Source organism: Taeniopygia guttata, chromosome 4 (assembly GCF_048771995.1).
Source record: "Taeniopygia guttata chromosome 4, bTaeGut7.mat, whole genome shotgun sequence".
Classification (NCBI taxonomy): Eukaryota; Metazoa; Chordata; class Aves; order Passeriformes; family Estrildidae; genus Taeniopygia; species Taeniopygia guttata.
The window spans coordinates 42,115,937-42,139,783 of NC_133028.1; the positions used below are offsets into that span (position 1 = coordinate 42,115,937).

At 45.2% G+C, this 23,847-nt stretch overlaps 1 protein-coding gene across 1 annotated transcript in view; it reads left to right on the top strand.

The window, feature by feature from the left end:
* The first annotated feature begins 19,614 nt into the window (after window positions 1-19,614).
* Window positions 19,615-23,847, top strand: part of DCHS2 (dachsous cadherin-related 2) — a 109,270-nt gene continuing 105,037 nt past the window's right edge. The window contains exon 1 of the mRNA XM_030271471.4: window positions 19,615-21,438. Coding sequence (XP_030127331.4) covers window positions 19,615-21,438 — 1,824 coding nt within the window. The remainder of the gene's footprint in view (window positions 21,439-23,847) is intronic.

The window sequence follows — 23,847 nt, forward strand, 5'->3', positions numbered from 1 at the left end:
TTATCTGGGAAAAGACACTACAAATCGTAACATGACTTAACTATTTCCAAGTAAACCCCCTTGACAAGCAAACTTCCTGCACTGACACCTAGAGATCTGCTCTCAATAAAGCAGCAATACAGATTATGAATATAAGAACTCCATACAAAAATTTGAGCTGCAGCTGCCAGATGAGTCACATTTCACGTCCTGTAGGTATATTAATTCTTTCCTGCTCATTCAACGTCTTTTCTTCCCATGCAGCATGCTGATGAGTGTGTTTCTTTTAAAGAAAGCTTGGCAATGCAATCTGACCAGAATCTATTAATTATGTTAATTACTTTGGAACTGAAAATCCCTGTGAAGGAGTTTTGTGTTGCCCTAAATCAAACTTTAACAGGGAATTCAAAAGTAAGTAGTAATCAATCACAGTAGGTAAATGAAAGCATAGATAAAATTGCTTGCTGCTTACATAAATTAATGTAGTGAAGTGCAGTTTATTTGTTTTCCTGGGAAAACCTGATTTTTTTTTCTCATTTTGTGATTTTTAGGTGGGGTTGTAAATGTCCTTTAAGTATATGAGAGGAAAGAAAATTGCTGGTGTTTCTACAGTTTTAGTTGCCATGCAGTTGACAGTTCAGTGATGCAGTTTTTCTGGAGTGATTAAAATGGCAGAGTGAGTTTCAAAGATTCACACGCTGAAGAGAAGGTCCACACCCTGCCTGTAACATAACCCTGTGGCAGTGCAATTTTAGTTTTGTATTCTCCCACAGGTTTCAATTTCTCGGTTTTTGTTCTTGGGAAATTTGATGGTGAAAACACTGCTAAGAAGTTGGAAGCTATCTCTAGCCCGTATCTCCAGCCTGATTAATTATGACCTGGTAACTCCTTTCTTTTTTCCCTTTTCCCCCAAACTTGTCCTGGCCTTCTTCCATCAACAACATCCCTGAGGAGCCTGCGAGATCCTCAGCTGTTCTGGAGAGCTTCATGTTGGCCAGGTGCAGCGAGCAGTGCTATCGATTTTTCTTTCAGGTCCCTGTGCGATTCAGCCTTGCTGCATCAAACACTCTGACAGAACTATGCAGGGAGAGTGTTTTGTGGTGGGAAGTTGTTCTTGGAGACAGAAAATACTGACTGAATAACCTGATATTCAAGCTGCTGCTGATAGATAATAGTTCTGCCTCCGTCCTTACATTTACGTTCCTCTCACTCTATTTGATTTTTCTTGAGAAATGATAGTAGTACAGCACTGTGTATAAGATGCACTAGTGGTTGTTAACAATGCCTCACACTGGTTTTAATAACAAAATCTGACAACAGTTTTTCACATTCGTAACAGAAAATAGGCAAACGGTAAAGGCTGAGAGTGAATGAGGCACACACAAAGGAAACCTAAACCAAAGTGAGGAAGATGTTCAAGTAAATCATGTCTGGGTTTTTTCTCTTTTTAACTTGTTCAGCTCAGCAGTGTGCCCAGTAGCAGTTGCTAAACTGTTGTATCTCATGGTGAGCTCCTCTTGCTGCGATACCCCGAGCGCTGGCGTGCTGGGCGGCGAGGGAAGAGAACAGGCGGCCGCTCCCCCCGTGAAGCTCTGCAGTCCCAGTTGTTGGCACGGGGACAGAGGGAGGCGACACGGGACTTGGGGGTGAACAGGATGGTTTTATTCAGTGATCCCCAAGACCCTCTGAGGAGGGCGAACAAAGGTTTTATACAGGAACTCAAGAGGCGGGGTTTAGGAACTATAACCAATGAGGGTAGAGCAGGGGAGGAGTTTAGGGTGGGACTAACACAGCACAAACCTATCAGGGGAAACGGGAGTGGAGTAACACAAAGTAACCAATAGGGTGCTGAGCCTCATTAAATAGACAGGGAATACTCTGGAAGCAAGGGAGGGGACTAGGAGGAATGACAGGGAATGTTCTGGGGAAAGGGGCAAGGAAAGAGAGGATTGACAACTTGGAAAGGAGAAGGTTAGGGAAGAGTTTGGGAAGATTGACAACTGGGGAAGGGAGGAGATTGGGGGGGTGGGGGTTGAACATACACAGAACAAATATCAAATTAAAGAAAAACACACCACAACACTAAACCTCAGCATTCCACTGAGAAATGTTCAGGCTAACCTGGCTGACTGTCCTGGCAGATGCTTTGTATTGGTGAAGCTGAGATGGGGATGTTCTGGTGGAAGAATCCCAAAATCTCTGTGAGTGAAAAGCTTTCTTTGTGATGAGAAAATGTCTGGCTTTTTTCTGTTTCACAGTTTCTTATTTTCTTAAACCCCATAAATAGTTGCTGTGAATAGTAAACAGATCTAGTATTGCAGATAATAAGGACCTTTAAATTGTGGTCAAACTTTAAGGTGTCTTAAAATCTTGGACTTAGGAATATTCCACGACATACAAGTCTCACAATAACACGGTACCTATAGAGAAATAAAAGAAAAAATCTCATTCAAGGAGCCATTACCAGTTATGGTTGCAAGTAGAAAATGGGAGAACTTTCTACTCTGGAGGATATTGCATCTCCATACATGTCTTCCAAAAACAAAAGCCTAAATGTTGTTGCACTGTTCAAAGGGAGGACAAAATGATGGTGAGGTGAGGTGTGTTTATAAAATGAAGACCCAGAACACAAATGTCTGTGTGCTGTTCTGTGTTATGGATAAATTTGATGTTTAACCCTTTGTCTGTTTACCTCCTCACAGTTCGTAAGTTTGTTTGTTCATTTATTTGTTAGTTCCTCCCCGCTTTGTATTTGCCCCCATACCCAGTTTACACCCCCAGTTAACTCCCCTGAGCCTCTGTACCCCTTCCTGCCGTTGACACCTTTGTTAAAATCCTTTGTAAAAGAAATCCTACCTGTTTGTTCCGCTGTTTCTAGTAGTTTGAAGCCCCTTCTGTCCCTTACATTGTGTCAGGTAGTTCAGAAGCTGCTCCCAGGGAAGACTTCCTGTTTCCCAGAGGGCCTAGCATTTGCTATATATTAATTACTGGACTTCAACATAAACCAGAATAGACCCAGACAAAGAGCCAAGAACAGAGACTGCAAAATTATCTACCCCTACATGCAGGGGAAGTTTCAAGGAGCCGGAGAGGGCCCTCAGCATTTCTGAAGCCGATCGTTGTAACCACAAAGGAGCCAGAGCGAGATAAACCCCCCCAGACCAACAAGGTACAGCGGAGTCTTTTGATGTCTCCTACGAGGGCAAAGACTCCGATCCTGCCTTGACTGACAGGCTCGTCTACCTCTCCTCAGGGACATTGACTCACCTGGGAGCAGCAGCAGCGTCACGAACCCTGAGCCCCCACCCCCATAGGCTATCCTTTCAATAAAGGCCTTATCAAGAAAGGAGCACAAGGTCTCCTGGCCCATTTATTTACTTCATTCTGTGTGTGCCTTACACCCTGCTTATACTGCACTGGGTAATTTGAAACAACTCTGTTGAAAACTGATACCTGTGTGGAGAGGTGTATGGGATGTGACAAACAGAATTTGTGATTTTCTGCAGGACACGCCTCACAGTTAACCACTAGAACCAGCATGTTTTAAAATAACACAGCTGTTGTCACTCCTACCTCAGGGCAATACTGTGTTTTCACACTGTTTTCCTTGCTTTAAGACTTGTCAGTTCTCACTTTTTTTTATCTTGGTGCTTTTCTCTAGTGTAGACAGGACCAAAGTAGTATGTGGTTGAATTTAGAAATGTTCCTGTTTAAATAATACACTTTGCTCATCCTCTTTCATTTTCTTTCTCCCTTTTTTTTTTTTCTGAAAGGTTTTCCTGTAGATTCTCACATGCAGTTCATGTGAAGTCACTTCTCTCTTTCAGTATAAGGAGAACATAATTTGTATTATGCAAGAGAGAATAAAGCTAATGTTCCCTGAGAAACTTACCTTGGAAAAAATTAAAATGTCTTAGCCTCACATTTTGATGATAAGTAGTTATAGTCAGCTAAGCCTCTTACAAAAATACATTTGATTCTCAGCTTTTAAAATTCCTTTTCAGTGCTTTTAGTTTTCCTTAGACTGCTGTAATTTCCCCTGTGATGAGGCTGATTAGGACAGTGGTCAGCACAGTGAGATGCTGCTTTCCTCCTTCCTGCTTGCACCCTGTCCTTCCTCTTTCTCAGCCTGCCCCTTCCAGAATGGAGGGAGGTGGTGGGCAGAGATACAGCCACATCACTGTCCTCCCAACCCAGAGCTCTGCCCCTTCTTCCACTCCTACCAAAAGCCTCTCTGTTGGCTCATGGGCAGAATAAAATAATAATCTGCTATTTCCCTCCTGAGCACCAGAGACCATCAGAGAAATGAGTGCATTACAGGGGAAGAAGAAATGGGTTTCTTGATGCCTAGAGGTTAGAAAAGGATCACCTGCTGGAAACACTGGAGTTATGTTTATAGGATAATGTCTTTAAAATTCGCTGTGGAGTTTGTAGAAACTCTAAAGCTGTTTTGCTGACAGCATTGTTGCTTCTCCTGTCTGAAAGCATCGCAACAATAAGAATAATGGTTGTAATCTATAATTTGACACAATTATAAGGCGCACTGAGCATGGAGTTGCATTTTTCACATGTTTTCCACCAAATAGCTTTGTATAGTTTTGGTTTTTTGGGTTTTTTTTGGGGTTTTTTTTGCATTTGAAATGGGACTGAGAAGTATCACTGGTTCACTCAATTGGATTTCTAAATTTTTTTTTGGCAAGGTCAATGCAGTTTGGGAAACAGAAATTCTACATCTGCTTTGCTCATTGCCTCCCTACAATGTCCCTAACAAATACACAGCCTGAGCAGTAACTAAGCATAGCACAGAAATGGATCCTGCCCCATGATGTTATGTTTAGTTCCTGTTCAGGGGCTCAACAACTGTAGTTACTTGCAAAGCTTGTGTCTTACAAATCTCTGTGGGTTGCTAGGATGGCTTTGCATCCAGGCCATTGGTCCAAATATTACTATTGAAGCATTTTTGCTACTAAAATCCAAAACGTTTCCTACTGAGCTCAAGGTGGTGTAGGTCTGCCAGCCCTGGGGGCGACGTCTCAGTTTGGAGGTTTTCGCACAGGTACTGAGGTAGATCCAGCCTGTGCTGCTCCATACATGTCCCACCTCTTGCCACCCTTTCCTAGGAACTAGTGGCAATGCCAGCAGCTTCAGCAGGGCAGTGTCAGCTATTTGGAAATGTGCCCAGCTCTTTGGGCTGTTTGCTGCCTGATCATCCATTCCCACCAACACACACTGCCAAAACCTGGCCATGCAAACCCCATAAACCCATCTACTTTTCATGCTGGATATTAAGCTTGGAGAAAATAAAGCATATGCACATTACTGAGAAAATGTTGGGAAGCTAAATTTGCAGTTGCTATTTAACATTCTTTTCTCCTTTTAAATCAAGACGTGAATGTTGTGATATGCACTCTGTGTGTATGGTGACCCTTGCTGTTGCATCCCATAATGGGAGGAGGGAGAGGAAGTGTTCTTGTATTTGCTCTCTCTGAAGTCTTCTTTGTCTTGCCAAAATTTCTTCTTTGGCATTTTTTCTGTATCTGGCTCATTGAAGCCATGCATTTGTTTTCCATTAGTTGCCTCAGTTAATATGATGAGTTTCTTTATTATTATTTTTAAATACTCCATTTAAATGAAAACACACCCTCATTCAATGGTCTGATAAACTGATGTTATTTGTTGTCTTTGCCTCATGTCCTTTTTTTCACTCATTTTCCTTCTTTTTCACTTTGATCCACATCTTTGAGCCAGCTTTGCTCATGCATACATCATTTAATGTGTTTTCATGTGTATGGTACTGCACACAAAAATCCCCAGTGTGAGCCCAAGCCTGCTGTGCGCTCTGCCCAGCTGACCTGTGTGCTGAGAACAGGACACTTGGAGGTACCAGGGATAAGATGGTGAAAAAAGCAAGGTGTGGTTAAGAAGCACTAACATTTTTGAAATATCTCTCTTGGCTGGTTGATCGACACACTTTCCATCTATTTACATTTTCCACATCTGTTTTGGGCTTTTTCTCCTTTGACAGAAGGAAATAGAAATAAAAAGTACACAAGAGAATAAGTATTGTGAAGTAACACTGAAGCAAGACTTTTCATGTGTTTTATGTCTTGTATAAACCCACCACAGAACTAGAGCCATAGGATCAACCTCCCAAACTTCATACGATAAAATTTCTTCTATTAAACCCCTAATTTTTCCTCTTTTCCCTTAGCAGAGATTTAAGCCAACAGATAAGTCTTGAATCTTGCCTCATAGACCAAATAAATCCACCCAGCATACACTGGCAGAGAAATTTAAAAGTTACACTGTCCTCATGGCTGCATGTTGTAAAATGTCTTTTCTCTGCCAGCACTTTTGGTCATAAGCCCTCTTCAGCAAATTCTGCAGTTACATTTGTGCCCTGAATCTGTACTAGTCATAAAAGGGGAGGTGATTTCTACCACCTCAGAGTGGGTTTGTATTTTTGTATAATCAGTAAGTGTTTATCGGGGTGGGGCAGCCAGAGGGACTATGCTGGGCATACTGGGACGGGGTGTTTTAATTAATTCTGAAATGTTCTAACTGCATTAATGTGTTGCTTCTTTCTTTCATGTCCTTTCCCACCTCAGAAGGTGATGAACCGATGGATCAATATTTGTTCTGTCTAAACACCTGTTTAAAATTCCAGTTTGAACTATTTTCTCATTGTTGTACCTTTGCCTTTTCTCGATGTTTTTTCAAAGAGGGAAAAAAATCTCCAGGCTGAGATATTAGCCGAAGAGTTTTGTCTCTCTAACAGAGAGGTCAAAAAATGTGAAGTGGCTTCTGAACTAGGACACACAAAAGCTCCCTGCATTGAATGGCTGCTTTAGAAGTAGGTTTTGAAGAGGGAATTGCATCTCCCAGCACTCTGGTGAGGCTTTTTAATATGTTAGCTGATGGGCAGAAGGAAAGCCAGGCATGAGTTTAAAGAGGAGTAATTTAGTAGGAAATCAAAGTCTCCCAAGAGAGAATTTTAACACTCTTCATCCTCCCCCCCAGAGATACTTATTATCCCAGTTATCTTCACCTCTTGGGGAGTTTTTTACCTGTGATCAGCAGCAGTTTGATGTCCTTGGATATGCCATGTTCCTGCCCGTGACTTGAGTGCATGGGAGAATAATTTCCCATGTACCTGCCTGGCCTCCGTGCCCTGGCCAGAGGCAGCCCTTGGCAGGAGCCTGCTTCTGTCCCAGCCTGTTGTGATTCACTGCCCAGTTTATTGGTGCAAATTGAGGCAGCTGAGATTAACTCACAGAAACATGAAATGCTGGCCTGCATCTTGTCCTGTGGCTGCAGGGCAGCAACCCATGTGGAGGAGCAGCAGAAAGCTGTGAGAGGCAAGTCATACACTGCTGCCAGGATGGCTATGTATCCTCTCTGAACACATTTTTCTGCCCCAGTTTAATCTCCCTGGTGCTCAGGTCATTGCCCTTTTACTTGTTGAGAGGAGTTTCAATGCATTTCCCCATCCTCAGCCTTTCCACTTTGCCATTTATTCCTTGCTTCATGATTAACTGTGCTTGAAATTGTACACAGAGGCATGTACAAGTGGAAAACCAAAGGAGAAGTCCCATACTGTGCTGTTACTATTAATGGCAGGGCTAGCAGCCAGCGAGTTCACTTGGTTATGCCAAACCCAGATTAGACAATACAAAGCCTGACAATTTGGTATTATTTTCTGGAGAAATTTTTCAAAGTCTGTTTTCTAGTGGGAAGACGAGACTGCATTTTGCATGAAAAGAATAACTTTCTTTAGCTGTTGAGCAAACACAGAGCATCTGTCTAATATATATATCCAAGAAAATGGAGGCAGAAAATGTTCATTTTGGAACTTAGTGGATGAAATTTTGTCCCTTTGGAGTAAATGGGAGATTTGCCATTGACTCCAGTCAGGCAGGCGTTTTACCCGATACTTTTTACATATGTTTTTATATGTTATGATAATTCGTGAATGAACTAAAATAGTCCTGTAGAGAATATATGAGGATTGTTCTTCTCTGGCTTAGGGGGAGCAACCTTCATTTATATTGGGGTCCTTGGAAAGAAATATGGATAGGAGAGTCTTTACTACATTAACAATACATACTTCATCTTGTATCTCTGTTTTGTGTAATCCATCAACAGCAGCAATGCAAAGAGTTAGCTGAGGAAGGAGCACAGATGGGGAGAAAATGTTTGAAACCAGATCTGAAGGAGCTTGAGGTGAGTTTTCTGGATGGGGGCTGTAATCAGCAGAGAAAGAAGAGTATCCACTTTGAGGGTGTCTGTCTTAGGTTGTTCCAAGTCTATGATCCAGAGGCCTAGTTAGGCTTCCAACCTCATTCTGGCCCGGATTTCTAAATGCTCAAAAAATCATTAGTAGCCAGGAGATTTTTGGAGGGTTTATTTGTTTGTTACCTGGCACTGGGAGATTCTGAAGAATCCTTGTGGACACAGACCTTGTCATTTCAGCCAGGTTTCTGCCTCCCAGCATCAGGTTCCTTCAACATGCTCCTTGTGAAGATGTATCTTCTACCTGATGAGAAACTGACACCCATGGACATTAATGGGCTTGTTTTATCCCCTGTGAATGCACGTTGCCTGTGCTCCACAGTCTGCTTTGGCCACCTCTTGCCTTGATTTGAATATGTTAGTCTTGGCCCAGGAGGTTTCAACAGTCCAAAGGAGCTTGTCCTTTCCTGGCTCAGCCACCAGTTAGTGCTGGCCCTTGGCCTGGAAGGCTGCTAATATAAGAGAGAAAAGGGATGGCTGGAGAGCCATTTCTGTTATTTTTATGGAAGAAACTTCCATTATTGTCCTGGTCAGAACATCTCCAGGGGATGAATAAGTGGTTTTGGAACTTAGAGAAGGAAAGAAAGAGGATGAAGTTAATGCCATGATATTTTCTGTTGCAGGACTCTGGTTGGGTAATTGGGGGAACCCTCCATTACTAAAACTGCTTTTAGCTAAAATATGCAGTGAAGTGACCACCTAGAGAAAATAAAACCATAGCTAATATAAAGCCCATGTAAATCAGAGCATGAGCAGATATTACAAATAATTGGTAGGATAAAACTGTTGGTGATGCTGTTGATTGCAGAGTAGAGAAGACCCGAACTTTTACTGACAGATCTGCTTTGCCCAGCTCAGGTGTGAAAGTAGTAGAGCTGTTTGGATAGTATTGTGTGCAAGTAAATAAGCTTGTCTTTTCAGAGCAACTTGGGTGTCTTCCTGTTGCTGTGGTATGACTAATCCCAGCCATGATAATTTGCTTCCATGTAGTTTAGAAACATCTGTATTTCCAAGTGGATCCTACAGTTATGACTACATGGCAGTTACTGCAATTAAAAAGGTGTGGTTTAAATTAAAAGATTATTTAAGTGCTCATTACGAAAAACTTGCATCTGTTTAGCAGCCTAAGAGTGCACAGTTGGGAGTGGTTCAGATTTTTCAGTTCCCTGGTACACTACTGAGTTCTGAATGCTAACTGGTACTTCTGCTATAGCCCTATCCCTTTAACCAAGGCAGTAATGGCATAAAGTTGTTGCAGTAAATAAAAATTTCAGATAAATGCTTTAGTGTTCAAGCAAATAAGCCTTTGGGAATATTTCAACTCATTCTGATTTCCTTTAAATATTATCTTGGCCACAAAATACTATTATTTGTCCTTGCAATGTGTTTTTTTGTTTAGTTTTGTTTTGTTTTTTTTCTGGAAAGCTTTAACACAAATTCTCTTGTATCATATTGTCATGTAATAAATTTTTGTGGTTTGGCTGATGTTCTGGCTTAAGCCTGTTCTAAAACAGAAGGAAGAAAAGTAGCCTAAAATAGCAATTAGAAGAGAGATTTGAGGGTTATGAATTATTTTCTATTCCTGTCACTAGCTTAGCTCTCAGCTCAGCATGCCTTGAAGTTGCAGGAAATATTTTATTGATTTCAGTAGATCTTGGTTCAGGTGCATTTAGTCTAACCTTGGACAAGTCAGGTGCCTTCTGTGCTTAGGACTGAAAAGTGCATGCTCTGCTTACCCCTCCCAATGGATCACTATAAAGCTTCATTCATTCACATCTGTAGAGAGCTTTAGGGCTTGTAAATGAATGCCACTTTCAAAAGTACAAACTATTATTTCAATGTAGATTAATTCATTTTACCTTCCCCACCAGCTGGCAACAATCTGTTTAGTGCAATGAAATTCTGACAGCCTGTGTCAACAACTGAAAGCATTTCATTCATGACAGAGAGAAAAAAGGAAGAGAAAATGCAGACCTGAAATCTTCCCCTGGCAGAGAATGGCTTTGTGCATGAAAATAAAAATTTTGTCTATAATTTCAGAAGGCCCTCTCATAAAAGAAATGCATGTTAAATTAAAACTGCTGTTATTTTTTCATTCCTCTGCACTACAGACCCCTCCTGGCTCTTGATGAAGAGTGAGGTGAAATATCACACGACTGAGCTACAGAGGAAACAGCAAGCTGTTCCAAGTGCATAAGCCAAAATGAGCATTCAGAGAGAGATCACCCTGTCATGAGCTCATGCTGGCAATATGTTTTTTTTTTCTATGGGTGTAAACTGAGATTTGAACCTGAGAGAGACTCCATATTCAGCCTTGCAGGAGCACTTTTGTGCATGTTGTTTACTTTAGAATAAGTGAGGAAGTTGTGAACTGCTCCCAGACCTAGAAAAATTCCTACAGCCACAGCGAGTTCGATGGCCTCCTCCTCTTCCCTCCCCACCATGCAGCAATAAACTGAAAACAGAGTCAGAAAGAAAGCATGCAGGTTTTCCTGAAGGGACAATGTCATTTTACCCTGTGTGATTACTTGGGTTTGTGTGGTGGTCTGAGCATTTTGCCTATTTTCATTTGGGAGGTGGTGGGCAGATGTAGGTTTGTGGTAGGCAGAGGCAGGGACATGGTGGTCAGGGCTGGGAAGGCAGAGTGAGTTCCTATGTGAGGCAGGCATGCTCTGGAGCCTGATGTCCCTGCCCCTGTGTGGCAGTGGGGAGCCCATCTGTATCATGACTTTGGGCTCTGCCCAAAGTCAGCAGAGTGCCCCGTTTCTCTGTTCTCTGAATTTTCAGTCAAACAAGTACTGTGCTGTAAATGAACAATGCCATTTGAATTCAATAGGATATTTTATGCCCTTCTTAGTGCTAGTTTACTTTTGCTAGATGTGAGCAACACTGGGATTTCTTGTATAAACTGCCCCTTTCAGGCAGTCACACCTCCCTCTGCCTGAGGTCTGCTTCCAGCAGAGTGCGATCTGTTGCATATCCTGTTCTAGACCTAAACACTTCACAATTCCTTGCAAGAGTGTCATATCATTCTTATCGGTAAAGTCTGAAAAGCATAGCATTAATTCTTTTTCTAGGTGACCTAGAAAAGTCTAGTAACTCTTGTTAAGAAGAAAACGTATTTAAAAATAGATGCACTTTTCTAATCCCTGAAGTGCTGGCACCAGTTTTAGAGTATGACTGTGGCTGAGGGCATCGTGGCACTGGGAGAGGCCACCCCAGCTGTGCTGTACCCAAGATACCTACTCTGATGAACATGTTTAGGAATCCAGTTTCATTTTCCTGATGGCATTTTTCAGTGCAGTTCAGAGATGGGATGCATTTTGAGTTATTTTGAAAGAAGCAACCATAAACCCTTTGATGCAGGAATTCAGAAACAATGTGGTCAAGTCCGGCATGAACACATAGCAAATGTAATTGAAATAGTAAGCTGGGCCTACAGGCAGTTCTTGCCTAAAATTAGCTGTAGGAATTTAGTCTTTCTATGATATCTTCTTGTTCCTATTCTCATATTCAAGTGCATAAATGTACATGGGTTTAGTCCTGCATTCCTTTTACAGTTGCTTAGCAGTCTTTCTTTTCACTCTAAATACATTACAGAAGTTTATTTTATGCCTTACTTAAAGGCTTAAGAAACTTCTCCTTCCTATCCTTTTTGGCTGAGTTCACTCTGAAATACACCGATTTCTATATTTACTGCAGTATGATACATGGAAGCATTGCAACCCATAACTAGGGTTATGTTAAAGATAACATAATCAAATATGTGAATATTCATGAATATTCCAGGAGTGATGAAAAAACATTTAGAAATATATTTTTATTTACTATTTTATGGTGGGGAACAATCTGCTATGGGTAACAGTGTGATGTCCATGTTTTAAGCTTTAAAACCACTGCTGCGATGCTGTGATCTCAAGCATCTCATAGTTGACATTCCCATCACCAGAGCAGAAAATACAGAGCTAAAATTGGTAAAACCCTGTGTTATTTTATTCTTGAACACATACACGCACATTAAAAAAAAAAAAAAAAAAAAAGGTCAGCAGTGAAATACAACTAGAAAAGTAGAACAGACTGGTAAAAGCAAAAGCAAGCAGGGAAAAACAAGCCCAAAAGCCACTGCCTTGGGATGCAGGAAGTGCAGGTTGCATTGCTGATGCTCTCTGTGACTGGGCACATGGAGTGAGGGCTCCACAAGGAGCTCCCCACCCCAGTGCATTCACTGTCTGTCATCACTATCTTTGCAGAACTGCAAAGACTGTTTGGCACTAGCAGCTGTGATGGTGAGATGGTTGGGGCTTTACCAGCATATAAGCACACCTTGGCTTTGGTTTTTCAGGCTGGGGCTCGTTAAGGTGGTGCTGTGACACCTCCAGCTGAAGAGCAGATTCAGTTTCACCTCAGGGTTCTCTGTTCATTGCAGGATGTAAATGTGCCCTATCTTAGTATCTGCCTGCAGTCCTCTGTGGAATGGTGATTATGAGCCTTCTCAGCCCCATAAAGATTATGTAGTGATGAACCCTATAAAAAAAAAAAAAAGATCTTGGATAATTCAGTGACAGCACCGTAAAAGTAGGATTTCCCCCTGCTGACATGAAGAGGCTCAAGGAAGTTGCCAGAACTGCTTTTAGATGCCACCTATATGACCTAAATTAAAATAGGCAATCAACTTCTGTCTCCAGAACTCAATCTGGCTTACTTTTAATCAAACAGGATTCATTAATTAAGATTTGTACGTCTAGTAAAAATGAGTGTCTATGGAGAAGGTGCTAGGTGCTCCACTACCACTGACCAAAATGACATGAGCAGAATTACCCAGCAATTGTACAAATTGGCATTTATATTACAGCTGCCAATACAAATAAACCTGCTACAGGAGGTAACACAAACATCTGCTCCCCTACAGCTGCTGGGCGGTTTTCACCCCATCCAGCCACACCTCCAGCTGTCACCTCCCCAAAGAAATACGTAGTTCTGCATAATACTGTGTGCCCTGAAAATCAGCAGGTCAGGGCACTTTTAACTGGGACAAGGAGGATTGCTTTGTTCTTGTGTATTTATAGCTTTGTCTTAATAGACTGTTTAAGAAAACATGTGAACCTTTCAGGAATGTAATTGTGGCAGTGTCAGCTATAGCACAGCAGCCAAAATTCAGACATCAAAACTCTTTATGAAATTATCATCTGGAAGAGGAATACAAAGGCTCTAAAACTGCTGGTGAATTCATTGCTTTTAGTGTTTGTACACGTGAGAGAGAGAAAATAGCCAGGGGCATTAATTCACACGTGGATTATGGTATATTTCACTTTTAAAAGCAAAGATCTCTTCTGATTTACAGCTATTTAAAATAATTACTTAGCTCAATGCAGCAAGGGAATCAGCTGTCAGAGTGGCTTAGCATGTTAAGATACGGCTTTATGTGTAGACCCTCCCTCCTTTCAGTGCCACAAGTCCTCAGCAGGGACTTCAGCTGATGAAGTGATAGCAGCAGGTTTCCAGTCTCAAGCACACTGTGTGGGCTGCTCTTCTGTGATCAGGGCAGCTGCCCTGGGAAGCTGGATTTTCATAGATGTGAAAGCCAGAAAGGAACAGCCTAATCGTTTAGCCTGACTTCATTTTACTCGGTAATTCCTGCCTAAAGCCCTGTCATTTGTGGCTGAAATAGAACGTGTCTGTTAGCTGTCTAACCTTGATTTAAAGACTGCAAGTGACAGAAAATGCATCCTAGCCCATGGCAGGCCTTTGCAATTGTTCTTGCTCTTTGCATCTTGTTTGCAGCTTGAACTCTGTTAACTGACTTTTAACTTCCAGCTACTGCATTTTGGTTCGCTGGCACCACTAGTGCTGTGCACAGTGCTGGCCAACGTTAGCGTCAGCTAACTGACATCACTGAAGGGAAATCTGGGAAGAGCTAATTCAGAGCAATCCTCTGCTTGATGACTTCTGTGTCTTTAGATATGGTTGTAATGGTTTTGTTTTGCATGCTTTCAGCCAGTTCTTGATTTTCAAAGCTTCAAAGCTTAGAGAGAGATAGATTGGGAAGTATAGTAAATGCTAAAATATCATATGTTGTATATATGGAATAACTTTCATAATGCTGCACTCACATCCTTGATTTAAGAGGCTGCATCCATATGAAGATTATCTGGGTTTGGAGCTCCTGCAAATGTGTTTGGTCATTGCATACTTTCAGTATTATCTGCAGTTCAGACAAACACATCAGATAACTAAATTTGGTCCCATTTTGTTTCTCACATCTGCGTCTTTTTCTTTTGCTCTTCTACACACATAGAATTTGACTACTGTATCTGGTTGCTGGTTGCAATCTATTATTGTGTGAGAAAATTTGATAATGTAGATAATCTCATAAATTTTATGTGTAAATTCAACATAGTGGTCAAGGGAGTTATTATATCCGAGGACTATTAAATCCATCCTGGGATTTTTTTTCATGCTTTCTGGAGCTACCTTTCAGGTTTTAAGAGGCCACCAAGGTCTGGATTCAGCAGTAGCAAAGCAGATGGCTAAAGACAGCTTTATGTGGAATGCAACCCATGTAGTGGGAAGCTCTTGCGTATTTATTCCTGGCCTGTACAGATGAACCCTTGGCCATCCTAAAGAGATTTCTTCAAATCTGCATCAGCTTGTTAGAATAAGACAGCTAAAGAAATAAACCTTTTTTCTGTTTTAAAGGTAACCCCATATCATGTTAATTACAAATGAGGCAGCGAACAGCTATTAAATATGGGGTCTTTTACTTTTGGATAAAATCTCATTGCTAGATTAATTAAATCTGTGACCAAGTTTATAAACTAAATATAGGTATAGATATAAAATTAGCTAGGATGTCAAAATCGGAATGAACATCTACCTAGTAAAATCTAATTTAATTATGTTAATATTTATTTTAATATTTTATTTTATATTTTCTATAAACTTTGTTCATAATAAAATATCAGTTATATATATATATTGTGCATAACAAGAAATGTCTTCATCCTGCTGTGAGTAGTGGGATAAATTTAACATGTGTAGGACACAGCCAATTTTTTCAGGCAAATCTCAGTATATTTGAGTAATCACCTTGACAAGTGATTGGATTTGCAGCCGGGAAGGTGTGCAGAAACAGAATGGGATCAACAGCAAAGAGATTAATGAAGATCCAGAAAATGGAAACACAAAATTGTGACAAACTATTAAGTCTGTTTGACAGCATATGAGATAAGTGGACTAGAAATAAATTTAATGTGAAAATATTGATCTGAGTAATCCTACTTAGATGGTTATATCTGAGTGACAAATTCTGAAGTAATTGCCCACAGAAGGCAGCAGCAACATGCTCTACAGGTGGAGTGAAGGCATTGTGGTCCCACTACTACTATCTGTACTACAAACAGTACGAAAGCCTTTCCTACCTTTGAAGACTGACTCAGGTATACTATTTCCAACCAAATTCTGGCAACTACACAATTTTTCCACAGAGAAGGCAAAGCATCTATTATTTCACAGCAAAAGGAGTTTGGCAAATTAGCTTGTGATTAAGAGTTAAATGATGGATACCAGAAAAAAAAAAAAAAAAAAAAAAAAAAACAAAAAAAAAACAAAAACCACTTGTAATTACATTTCCCTGCATTTATAAGGAGAGCAGTGCCTACATAGCTTTTTATTATAGTAACTATGACCAGCCTCCATGTGGTCACCAGCAAATCTTTTGTGCAGCTGACACTCCTTCAAGGAGGTGTTGCTGAAATCAATATATGTGTGCCTGGGGAACTATAAATAATGAAACACCTGATGCTCTGCAAAGTTAATGCTTTCTCCATATATCACACATTACAGGCTGAATATCCATAGTGACCCCAGCCAGTGAGGCTGAGACAAACATTCTTTCTTAGATCCAGCTGCAATAGTTGAAGATATTAGTGCTTCCCCATGCCACAGTTTTCTCAGAAAGCTGATTTATATGGGCGTTCTGTAACGCAGCATAGGAAAAAGAATATCACTGGGGTTAATGGAAATCATTGTTTCAGCATTGCTTAAACTAATCTTTGTCCTTAAACTAAACCCACAGAGGATCAGGGAACACCACCTGGTAGGCAGAAATGGGAGCATGGTGCCCACTGGCTGAAAAGCAGAAACAAGCAGCTGAGACCATGCTGTCTTCAAACAGCAGGAAATAACTTCATGGAAAATTTTTCAGGTTTTATTTTATTTGCTTCAGCTCTGTCTGGAGCAGTTCAGCCACGCTCTGCCCTCAGCTGGCTGTTACCGCCCATCTAATGAGCGCTGGAATGGATCCTGCAGCGCTCCCGCCCTGCGTCAGCCCCGAGTCAGGTGGCTTGGCTTAAGCTGCTGCTGAAGATGGTTTGGAGTGAGCCAGCAGCAGAAAAGGAAGTGGTCATACTGCTTTACCACCTCAGCCATGTCCTCAGCTTGGGAGGGTCACATCTTCAGCTGCCACAGCTGTTGCGTGGGTGAGGCAATGTTTGTAGGTACAATTAATTCTGTTATTGATAGACCTTTATGGTTGGAACAACACTATCTCTGATTCAGTGATCTTTTGCATTCTAGTGTCATACCCAGCTTTAGTTTGGTATAGTTTAATTCTCATGGAAGGAAAAAGAATTTCCAATTAACCCAAGGAGGATTAAGCTATAGTAAATTGTGATTTGCAAATATGGGCTGATTAAATTTGTGCAGTTGATACCGCTGTCACCTTCCAGCATCCTTCCTTGCTCCTTTCCTGGAGGTTGGGTCCCTGCTACAGGACAGCTGAATTTGGCATGTGGAGCTGCTCGGGAGCACCAGAGTTCACTGCCTTGCATAGTGGATTAGAGGGATGCTCATGTAGGGTTGCTTGAAGACACAGGCTTAAAAGTGAATTCCTATGCTGTTCACCTGCCTACAAGGTCAGAGGAATGGAATGGGAGAATGGCAGGAGAAGTAACTTTCTGCTGTCTGAGCAGGCTAGCTTACCCACAGGCAATCACTTACAACTGGAATGCTCAGGCATTTTGTGTACTCTAACATCCCTCATCTTCAAATAATATGCTTATCCTTCTGTCCACTTTTTACACTGGAAGACTTCATAGATCTGAGGAGCTGACAAGTGTCTTCACTATGAGAGTGATCTGTTGAGGATGTAGGAGTTGGCTAGTGCACTAAAACTTTGACACCCTGCTTCCCCTGGGATAATGTCATTGTGGCAGCTTCCTGCCATGTCTTAGAACTGTCAGTTCTCTTTTTTGTGTAGGTCAGCATGTCACTGAGAAGATGGGGAACAGCAGGGACAGCTAAATATATCCAGGAGATGACAAACATCTCCTCAAGATTTAGAAACTTCTGCTTGTGATTTGTGGAAGAATGAGGTCATGAACATGGCAAAAAGAAAGGAAGAGAAAATGTGGAAGAAATGAATGGAGGAAAAGATTCAGGGAAGGCAGAAACACAAAGAAAGTGGAAGAACATTTAAGAGGTAAAGCTCATGCTTACAGTAGACAAAATCTCTATAGTGTCTTGAAGATGTAGCATTTCTGTAAACATGCTGTAGTTGGGCAGTGCTTTTATATGACTTTATATAAAACTTCATATAAAACTGTTAAACTGTCCTAGTTTCACAAAATACACGAATACTGACAGAACCACAGATAACTACATCAGTCTTATTTTCCCCCTGCTATCTTTATGCGTGCTGTATCTTAACACTGAATTTTGCTTTTTAGGCACTGCCTGACCATGTCAACAGCAGGTTTTGTTTAGTTTTTTGGTGAATGTGCCTGATGGAACATGATTCACATGTTTTCTTAGTGACAACTTGGGCTGCAAGGGACATGGCTGTTTTTCCAAACTTGCTGTGATTCAGTGGAATTCAGGCATTTTCATATTGAACATCTGTGACTTGGGGAGGATCCATGTGTTTTCTCAATGAATATGAAGGAAGCTGGCAAGGGCCTATGCATTTCCTTCTTGCTTCTATGCTTGTAATTATCACAGTGTATAAATATACAGAGACTTTCTCAGAATGTGCCTAAGGAGATCTGACAAGATCTAGCTTTGCTCTGCCCCGTTTCCCTGTGTAAGGAGGCAAGTCAGATACAGTGAATGTGATCTCATGGGTTCCACTTCCTGTCCATGCAACTACACACATGTACTAGGACTTCTAAACTTTAGAACCTAGTTCTTTCTCTTAACCCAGATGAGTAGGTCTCAAAAATGTTGGTAAAAAAATCCTCTTCATCTTTTCCTCATTGTTGCAGTGAGTTTGCTCCTTCCTTAGAGTGCTCTGGCAGTGTAGATGGGTAGCTCTTCCATGACTTTGAAAAAAGGCAAATGGTAAAACAGCTGCCCTCTCAAGTGCCCCTTCATTGGAGAGCACTAAGCTATAGTAACTCCTCCTTACTGTCTTTGCCCTGATTTTACTTGTCTGTCCTAGGATGAATTTCCTTTTCTCTGAACAGCTGTTAGATTCCTGCCAGAAAGGAGAAATTAAGTTTGTAAAGGATCAGTGGGAACAGCAAGAGACTAGTAACCACTGAAGTATTGTCCTTGGCTTTCATGGATAGATGGATGGTTGGTACTTAGCATTTATATCATACTGTGTATTCTCAGTGTCATTGAAAAAAACACTTTTTCATTCTTAGACCATTCTGAGATAGATATGGGAGTCAGGAATAGTGGTAAAGGGAAAAAGTTCCAGTCTTGCTGAAACTGATTGAAGTTTCTACTTAAAGCTTACTTCTGGTAAATGCTTTCCTGCCATGCTGAGTTGCTATTTACTGACCTAGTCCTAGGATAACAAGCAAGCCTTTTAATGGAAAATGAGGACCAGAATATTAAGGCGAGACAAATCCTTGCTGAACTGTGCAAACTCGTTTATCCTCGCAGATTTCTGTTTCATTTAAATTCTTCTCCTTCACGAGCAATGCTTCTGCATCTAGAGGCAGCCCGTGCGCTAGTCACGCTTTGCCTCATCAGCAGGAAGCCAGCTGATTCCCCGACTAATCAATTTCGGCGAAGACCTCTCCGGATCCTGGGCACTGGAGCAGAGCCACACCATCCCGGCCCAGTTCGACACGTCCGTGGGTGGGGGACGCGGCCGCCCCCCCGGGCGCTGGGTGGGTGGGCGGGCGGTGGCCCCAGGGCTGCGGGGGGGCGGCGGGGCGGGGGCTGCGCGGGGCGGCGGCGGGAGCCGCTCTCCCGCCCCCTCTCACACGCTCGTCTTTCCCATCACCGGCGGCGGCGTTCGGGAGTTGCTCCCGCGGCGGCGAGGCGGAGGCACCTGCGTGGCGGTGGCGAGCAGCAGGCTGCCGGCTGCCCGCGATGCCGGCTTAGCGGCCAAGCATGGCGCGGCGGCTGCGGGCCGGCAGGTGCCGCGGCGGGCAGGGTGGCGCTCCCCCGACGGGACGGGCGCTGGCGCTGCTGCTGCCGCTGTGGCTGTGCGCGGCGGGCGGCAGCGCGGCGCCGGTGTATAACCTCAGCCTGGCAGTGGACGAGGGGCTGCCGGCCGAGACGCTGGTGGGCGACATCCGTGCGGGGCTGCCACCGGGCGCGGATCCGCCCGGGGGCTTCTTGCTGTCGGAGGGGAGCGGCGAGTCGGCGGTGCTGGCGGACTTCCACGTCCAGCCGGAGACGGGCATCATCCGCACGGCGCGGCGGCTCGACCGGGAGCGGCGGGCGCGCTACAGCTTCGCGGCGGCCACGCTGCGCGGCGAGGTGGTGCAGGTGGAGATCGCTGTCACCGACGTGAACGACCACTCGCCACGCTTCCCGAAGGACAGTCTGCAGCTCAACATCTCCGAGCTCAGCCCGCCCGGTACCGCTTTCCGCCTGCCGGCTGCCCGCGACCCCGACGCCGGCAGCTTCGGCACGCAGGGCTACGCGCTGCTGGAGGAGGGCGGCGCGGCGGGGGAGCCGCCGCTCTTCCAGCTGCGCTATGTGCGGCCGGAGCCGCTGGAGCTGGTGCTGCTGCGGCGGCTGGACCGCGAACGGGCGGACGTCCACCGGCTGGTGGTGGAGGCGTGGGACGGAGGCAGCCCGCGGCGACGCGGCCGCCTGCGGGTGTCGGTGCGGGTGCTGGACGAGAACGACAACGCGCCCGCATTCAGCCGCGGCGAGTACCGAGCGCGGCTGCGGGAGGACGCGCCGCCGGGCACCGCCGTCTGCCGCCTGCGGGCCACCGACCCCGACCTGGGTGCCAACGGCGAGGTGCGGTACGCCATCAATCGCCGGCAGAGCGACCCCGACGGCTACTTCGCGGTGGAGGAGCGCAGCGGCGTCCTGCGCCTCCGCCGCCCGCTGGACCGCGAGGCGCGGGCCCTGCACCGCCTGGTCGTGGAAGCGCGGGACGGCGGCGCCCAGCCCGAGGTCTCCAGCGTCCTCGTCTCCGTGGCCGTGCTGGACGTGAACGACAACCGGCCCTCCATCCGTCTGCTCTACCTCACCGAGACCGGCGGTCCGCGGGTCTCCGAAGGGGCGCGTCCCGGCGACTACGTGGCCCGAGTCTCCGTCTCGGACGCCGACGAGAGCGGCGACGAGGAAGGTGCGGAGGGCGACGGCGGCGGCATCGCGCTGGCCCTGCTGGGCGGCGACGGCGCCTTCGCGTTGCGGGCGGCCGGGGCCGGCGTCTTCTTCCTCTGCGTGGCGGGGCCGCTGGACCGAGAGAGCCGCGACCTGTACGAGCTGCGGCTGGTGGCCACGGACGGCGGCACGCCGCCGCTCTCCGCCGAGGAGCCGCTGCTGCTGCGCGTCGCCGACCTCAACGACGAGACGCCCGCGTTCCCGCAGCCCCACTACCGCGCCGCCGTCTCGGAGGCCGCCTCCCCCGGCACGGCCGTGCTCCGCCTCAGCGCCTCGGACGCCGACGAGCCGGGCTCGCCCAACGCCGAGGTGCGGTACGCGCTGGAGGGCGACGCGGCCGCCCTGGCCCTGCTGCGCATCGACGCGCGGAGCGGCGCCGTCAGCACGCGCGCGCGCCTGGACCGGGAGCGGCAGGCGGCGCTGGAGCTGCGCGTGGTGGCGCGGGACGGCGGCGTCCCGCCGCGCGCCGCCGCGTGCCGCCTCAGCGTGCGCGTGGAGGACGCCAACGACAACGAGCCGCGCTTCGCGCGCGCCGTGTACCGCGCGCGCCTGCCCGAGCACGCCGCGCGCGGCCGCCGCCTCCTCCAGGTGAGCCCCTCACGGCCCCGCACGGCCCCGCACGGCCCCGCACAGCCCCGCACGGCCCCGCGGCCGCTGCCCTGGCACGCTGCTGAGCCCCCTGGCACCGCCGCCGCGCTCCAGCCCTGCCGGGAGGCAGGGGCGCGGCAGGTGGAGCGCCGTTAAGCAGCGCGGCCCTCCTACCGCCATCCTCACGTGTGCCCTGAGGAACGCGTTCCTTGTCCCGCAACACTTGTAGCGTTGGTAATGAGCACCCGAGCTCAGGGCTTCAGAGGGAGTCAAGTATGGTTAAAACATAAATCAATTAATCAAGTCTGGCTAAACCTCAGAGCAAAACCAACTGTGATACTTCTGGAGACTTGAGACGGTCTTCAGAGAGCCGGTAGGATCCATCCCCGAGGGCAGCTTGACCCAAACTGAGCCAGAGAGAAGGGCAGACAGTGTAACACACAGTGGCGTGAAATTAAAATGCGCTTCAGGGTCTTTGTGATGTTTTCCGAGATTTCTGCTGACGATGTGAATCAGCTCACCCCACCTTTGCAGAAACTGATTAGTCCTAATAGAGAGAAATGTTCTACTTGTCCATAAAACCCCCTTTTTATTCTTGGCAGGTGAGGTTGAATGGAGGCTTTGGAGGGCCAGAAGTTGACAGAGAGCCCTTTTGCTTTTAGCTTGGAAAAGCATTGCAGAATGTATACCTTTGAACGGAACAAAGCCTTTTCCAGCAGAAGAAAATTCACAGCAGCTGGGCCTGTGAATGTTTCTGAGTTTGTGCAGAACTTACATGAATTTGGGAAAACCCATTACTTAAAGAGGAGACCTAGGGAGAACTACAATGTGTTTCCTCAGTACATTTGATGAAAAATCAATCTGTCTTTATCTTCAGGTGTCCTGCTAAATTAATCTTCTTTTCAAATCAGGAGTCATTGGTGATATTTTGGGTCTGACAATAGCTAATTAGAACAAAGCGTTTTCTTCTCTAATTTCTTCTCCTTTTTCCAATAGTACTCTGAGCTCAAAAAGTACACAATTTGTACAGCCCTAGTACAATTTAATCTATAAAACCTTTGGGAAAGTTGAGCTCATGGAGCTTTTCATTTGGTATCCCAAGCCAGAAAGAAAATCCCATCACTGCCCTTTCGTTTTCCTTCAACACCATCGGGGGGAAAGAAAAACCCAACCAAACAAAAAAGCCCTGAACATCGTGCACAGGTGGCCTCAGGAAAGCCCAGAAGGAAAATAATAATGTAATTTTAGGAGTTGGCCGTGTCCCGGGGAGGAGCGAGGGGCGGTGCGGCAGCCCCGGCGTCCGTGGTGCTGAAAGGCAGCGGGGCCGGCGGCGTCGGGAGCGCTGCCGCAGCCGGGCACCGCGGCGGGGCTGACAGATAGCGCCTGCTTGCTTCTGATTGAAGCGGCTAGAAGCCTCCCGAAGGGTTCCTCAGTATTTTAAAGAGAATAACCTGTAATTGTGGTTTTACTTTTTTTTTTTTTTTTTCTTGGATGGTTTTATGCATGAATAGCGCAGATTTTCTAGGGCCACTGTAATGTCATGAGTGTGGGTATCACTCATGGTGCACTGAATTTTGGAAGTGTCACCATGCTGCCATAATCCTGTTTGGAGAGTAGAAAGAAATAGTCATGTCCGGGTAACGATTGGAACAGGGGTAATAAAGCCAAACATGAATGAGAAGGAGACATGAGAGACATGCACAGGAGGAATAGCAGGTGAGCATCCCATGTCCTGCCAACAAAGGAAGCTGGTTCTACTTGCAGCTTAATCCAGGATCATCATAGTGATGCCCAAGTTTCAAAATACATTGTGTAGCAGGCTTAAACTTTAAACATGTCCACCTTTTACAATTATCCTCCTATCTTTCCCCCCAGGAAAGGAAACCTTCTATTCAAAGACTGTGAGCAGAAAGGGCTATCATGAAGTGGGCAGCCTTGTTTCTGTTGCTCTAGGAGTTGCAGTGAGTGATGAGAATATAGAAAATAGGTTTTGGTTTGGCCAAGCTCTTTTTCAGGGTCTGTGATGCGAGTCTTGGCTCCAGGTGGGCTCATGAACTTCAGAGCTAGCATGAGAAGGAGGTAGCCATGGACTCTGTTACTGCTGCTCCTGGAGAATAGGAAACAAACCAAGATATTGCAGAAGCCTACTCATGTCACATCTTCCTCTGCTCCACAACCTGGGAGGTGGTAAACATTTGGTTTATATTTGAGTCATAATCCTGATATCTGGAAGTCTTCTAAAGCTTTCTAAATCTCTCTAGCCTTTTCCCTCTGCAAGCAGCGGGGCTCTTGCAGTAGGGCATTACTGAAGTAGTCATGTTCATCAGTAACCTTTGCTTGGGCACCAGCTGGTGACAAACCATTGCCTTGTGCACCATTTGTCCAGAGTTTTCTACCTTAGTGCTTTGC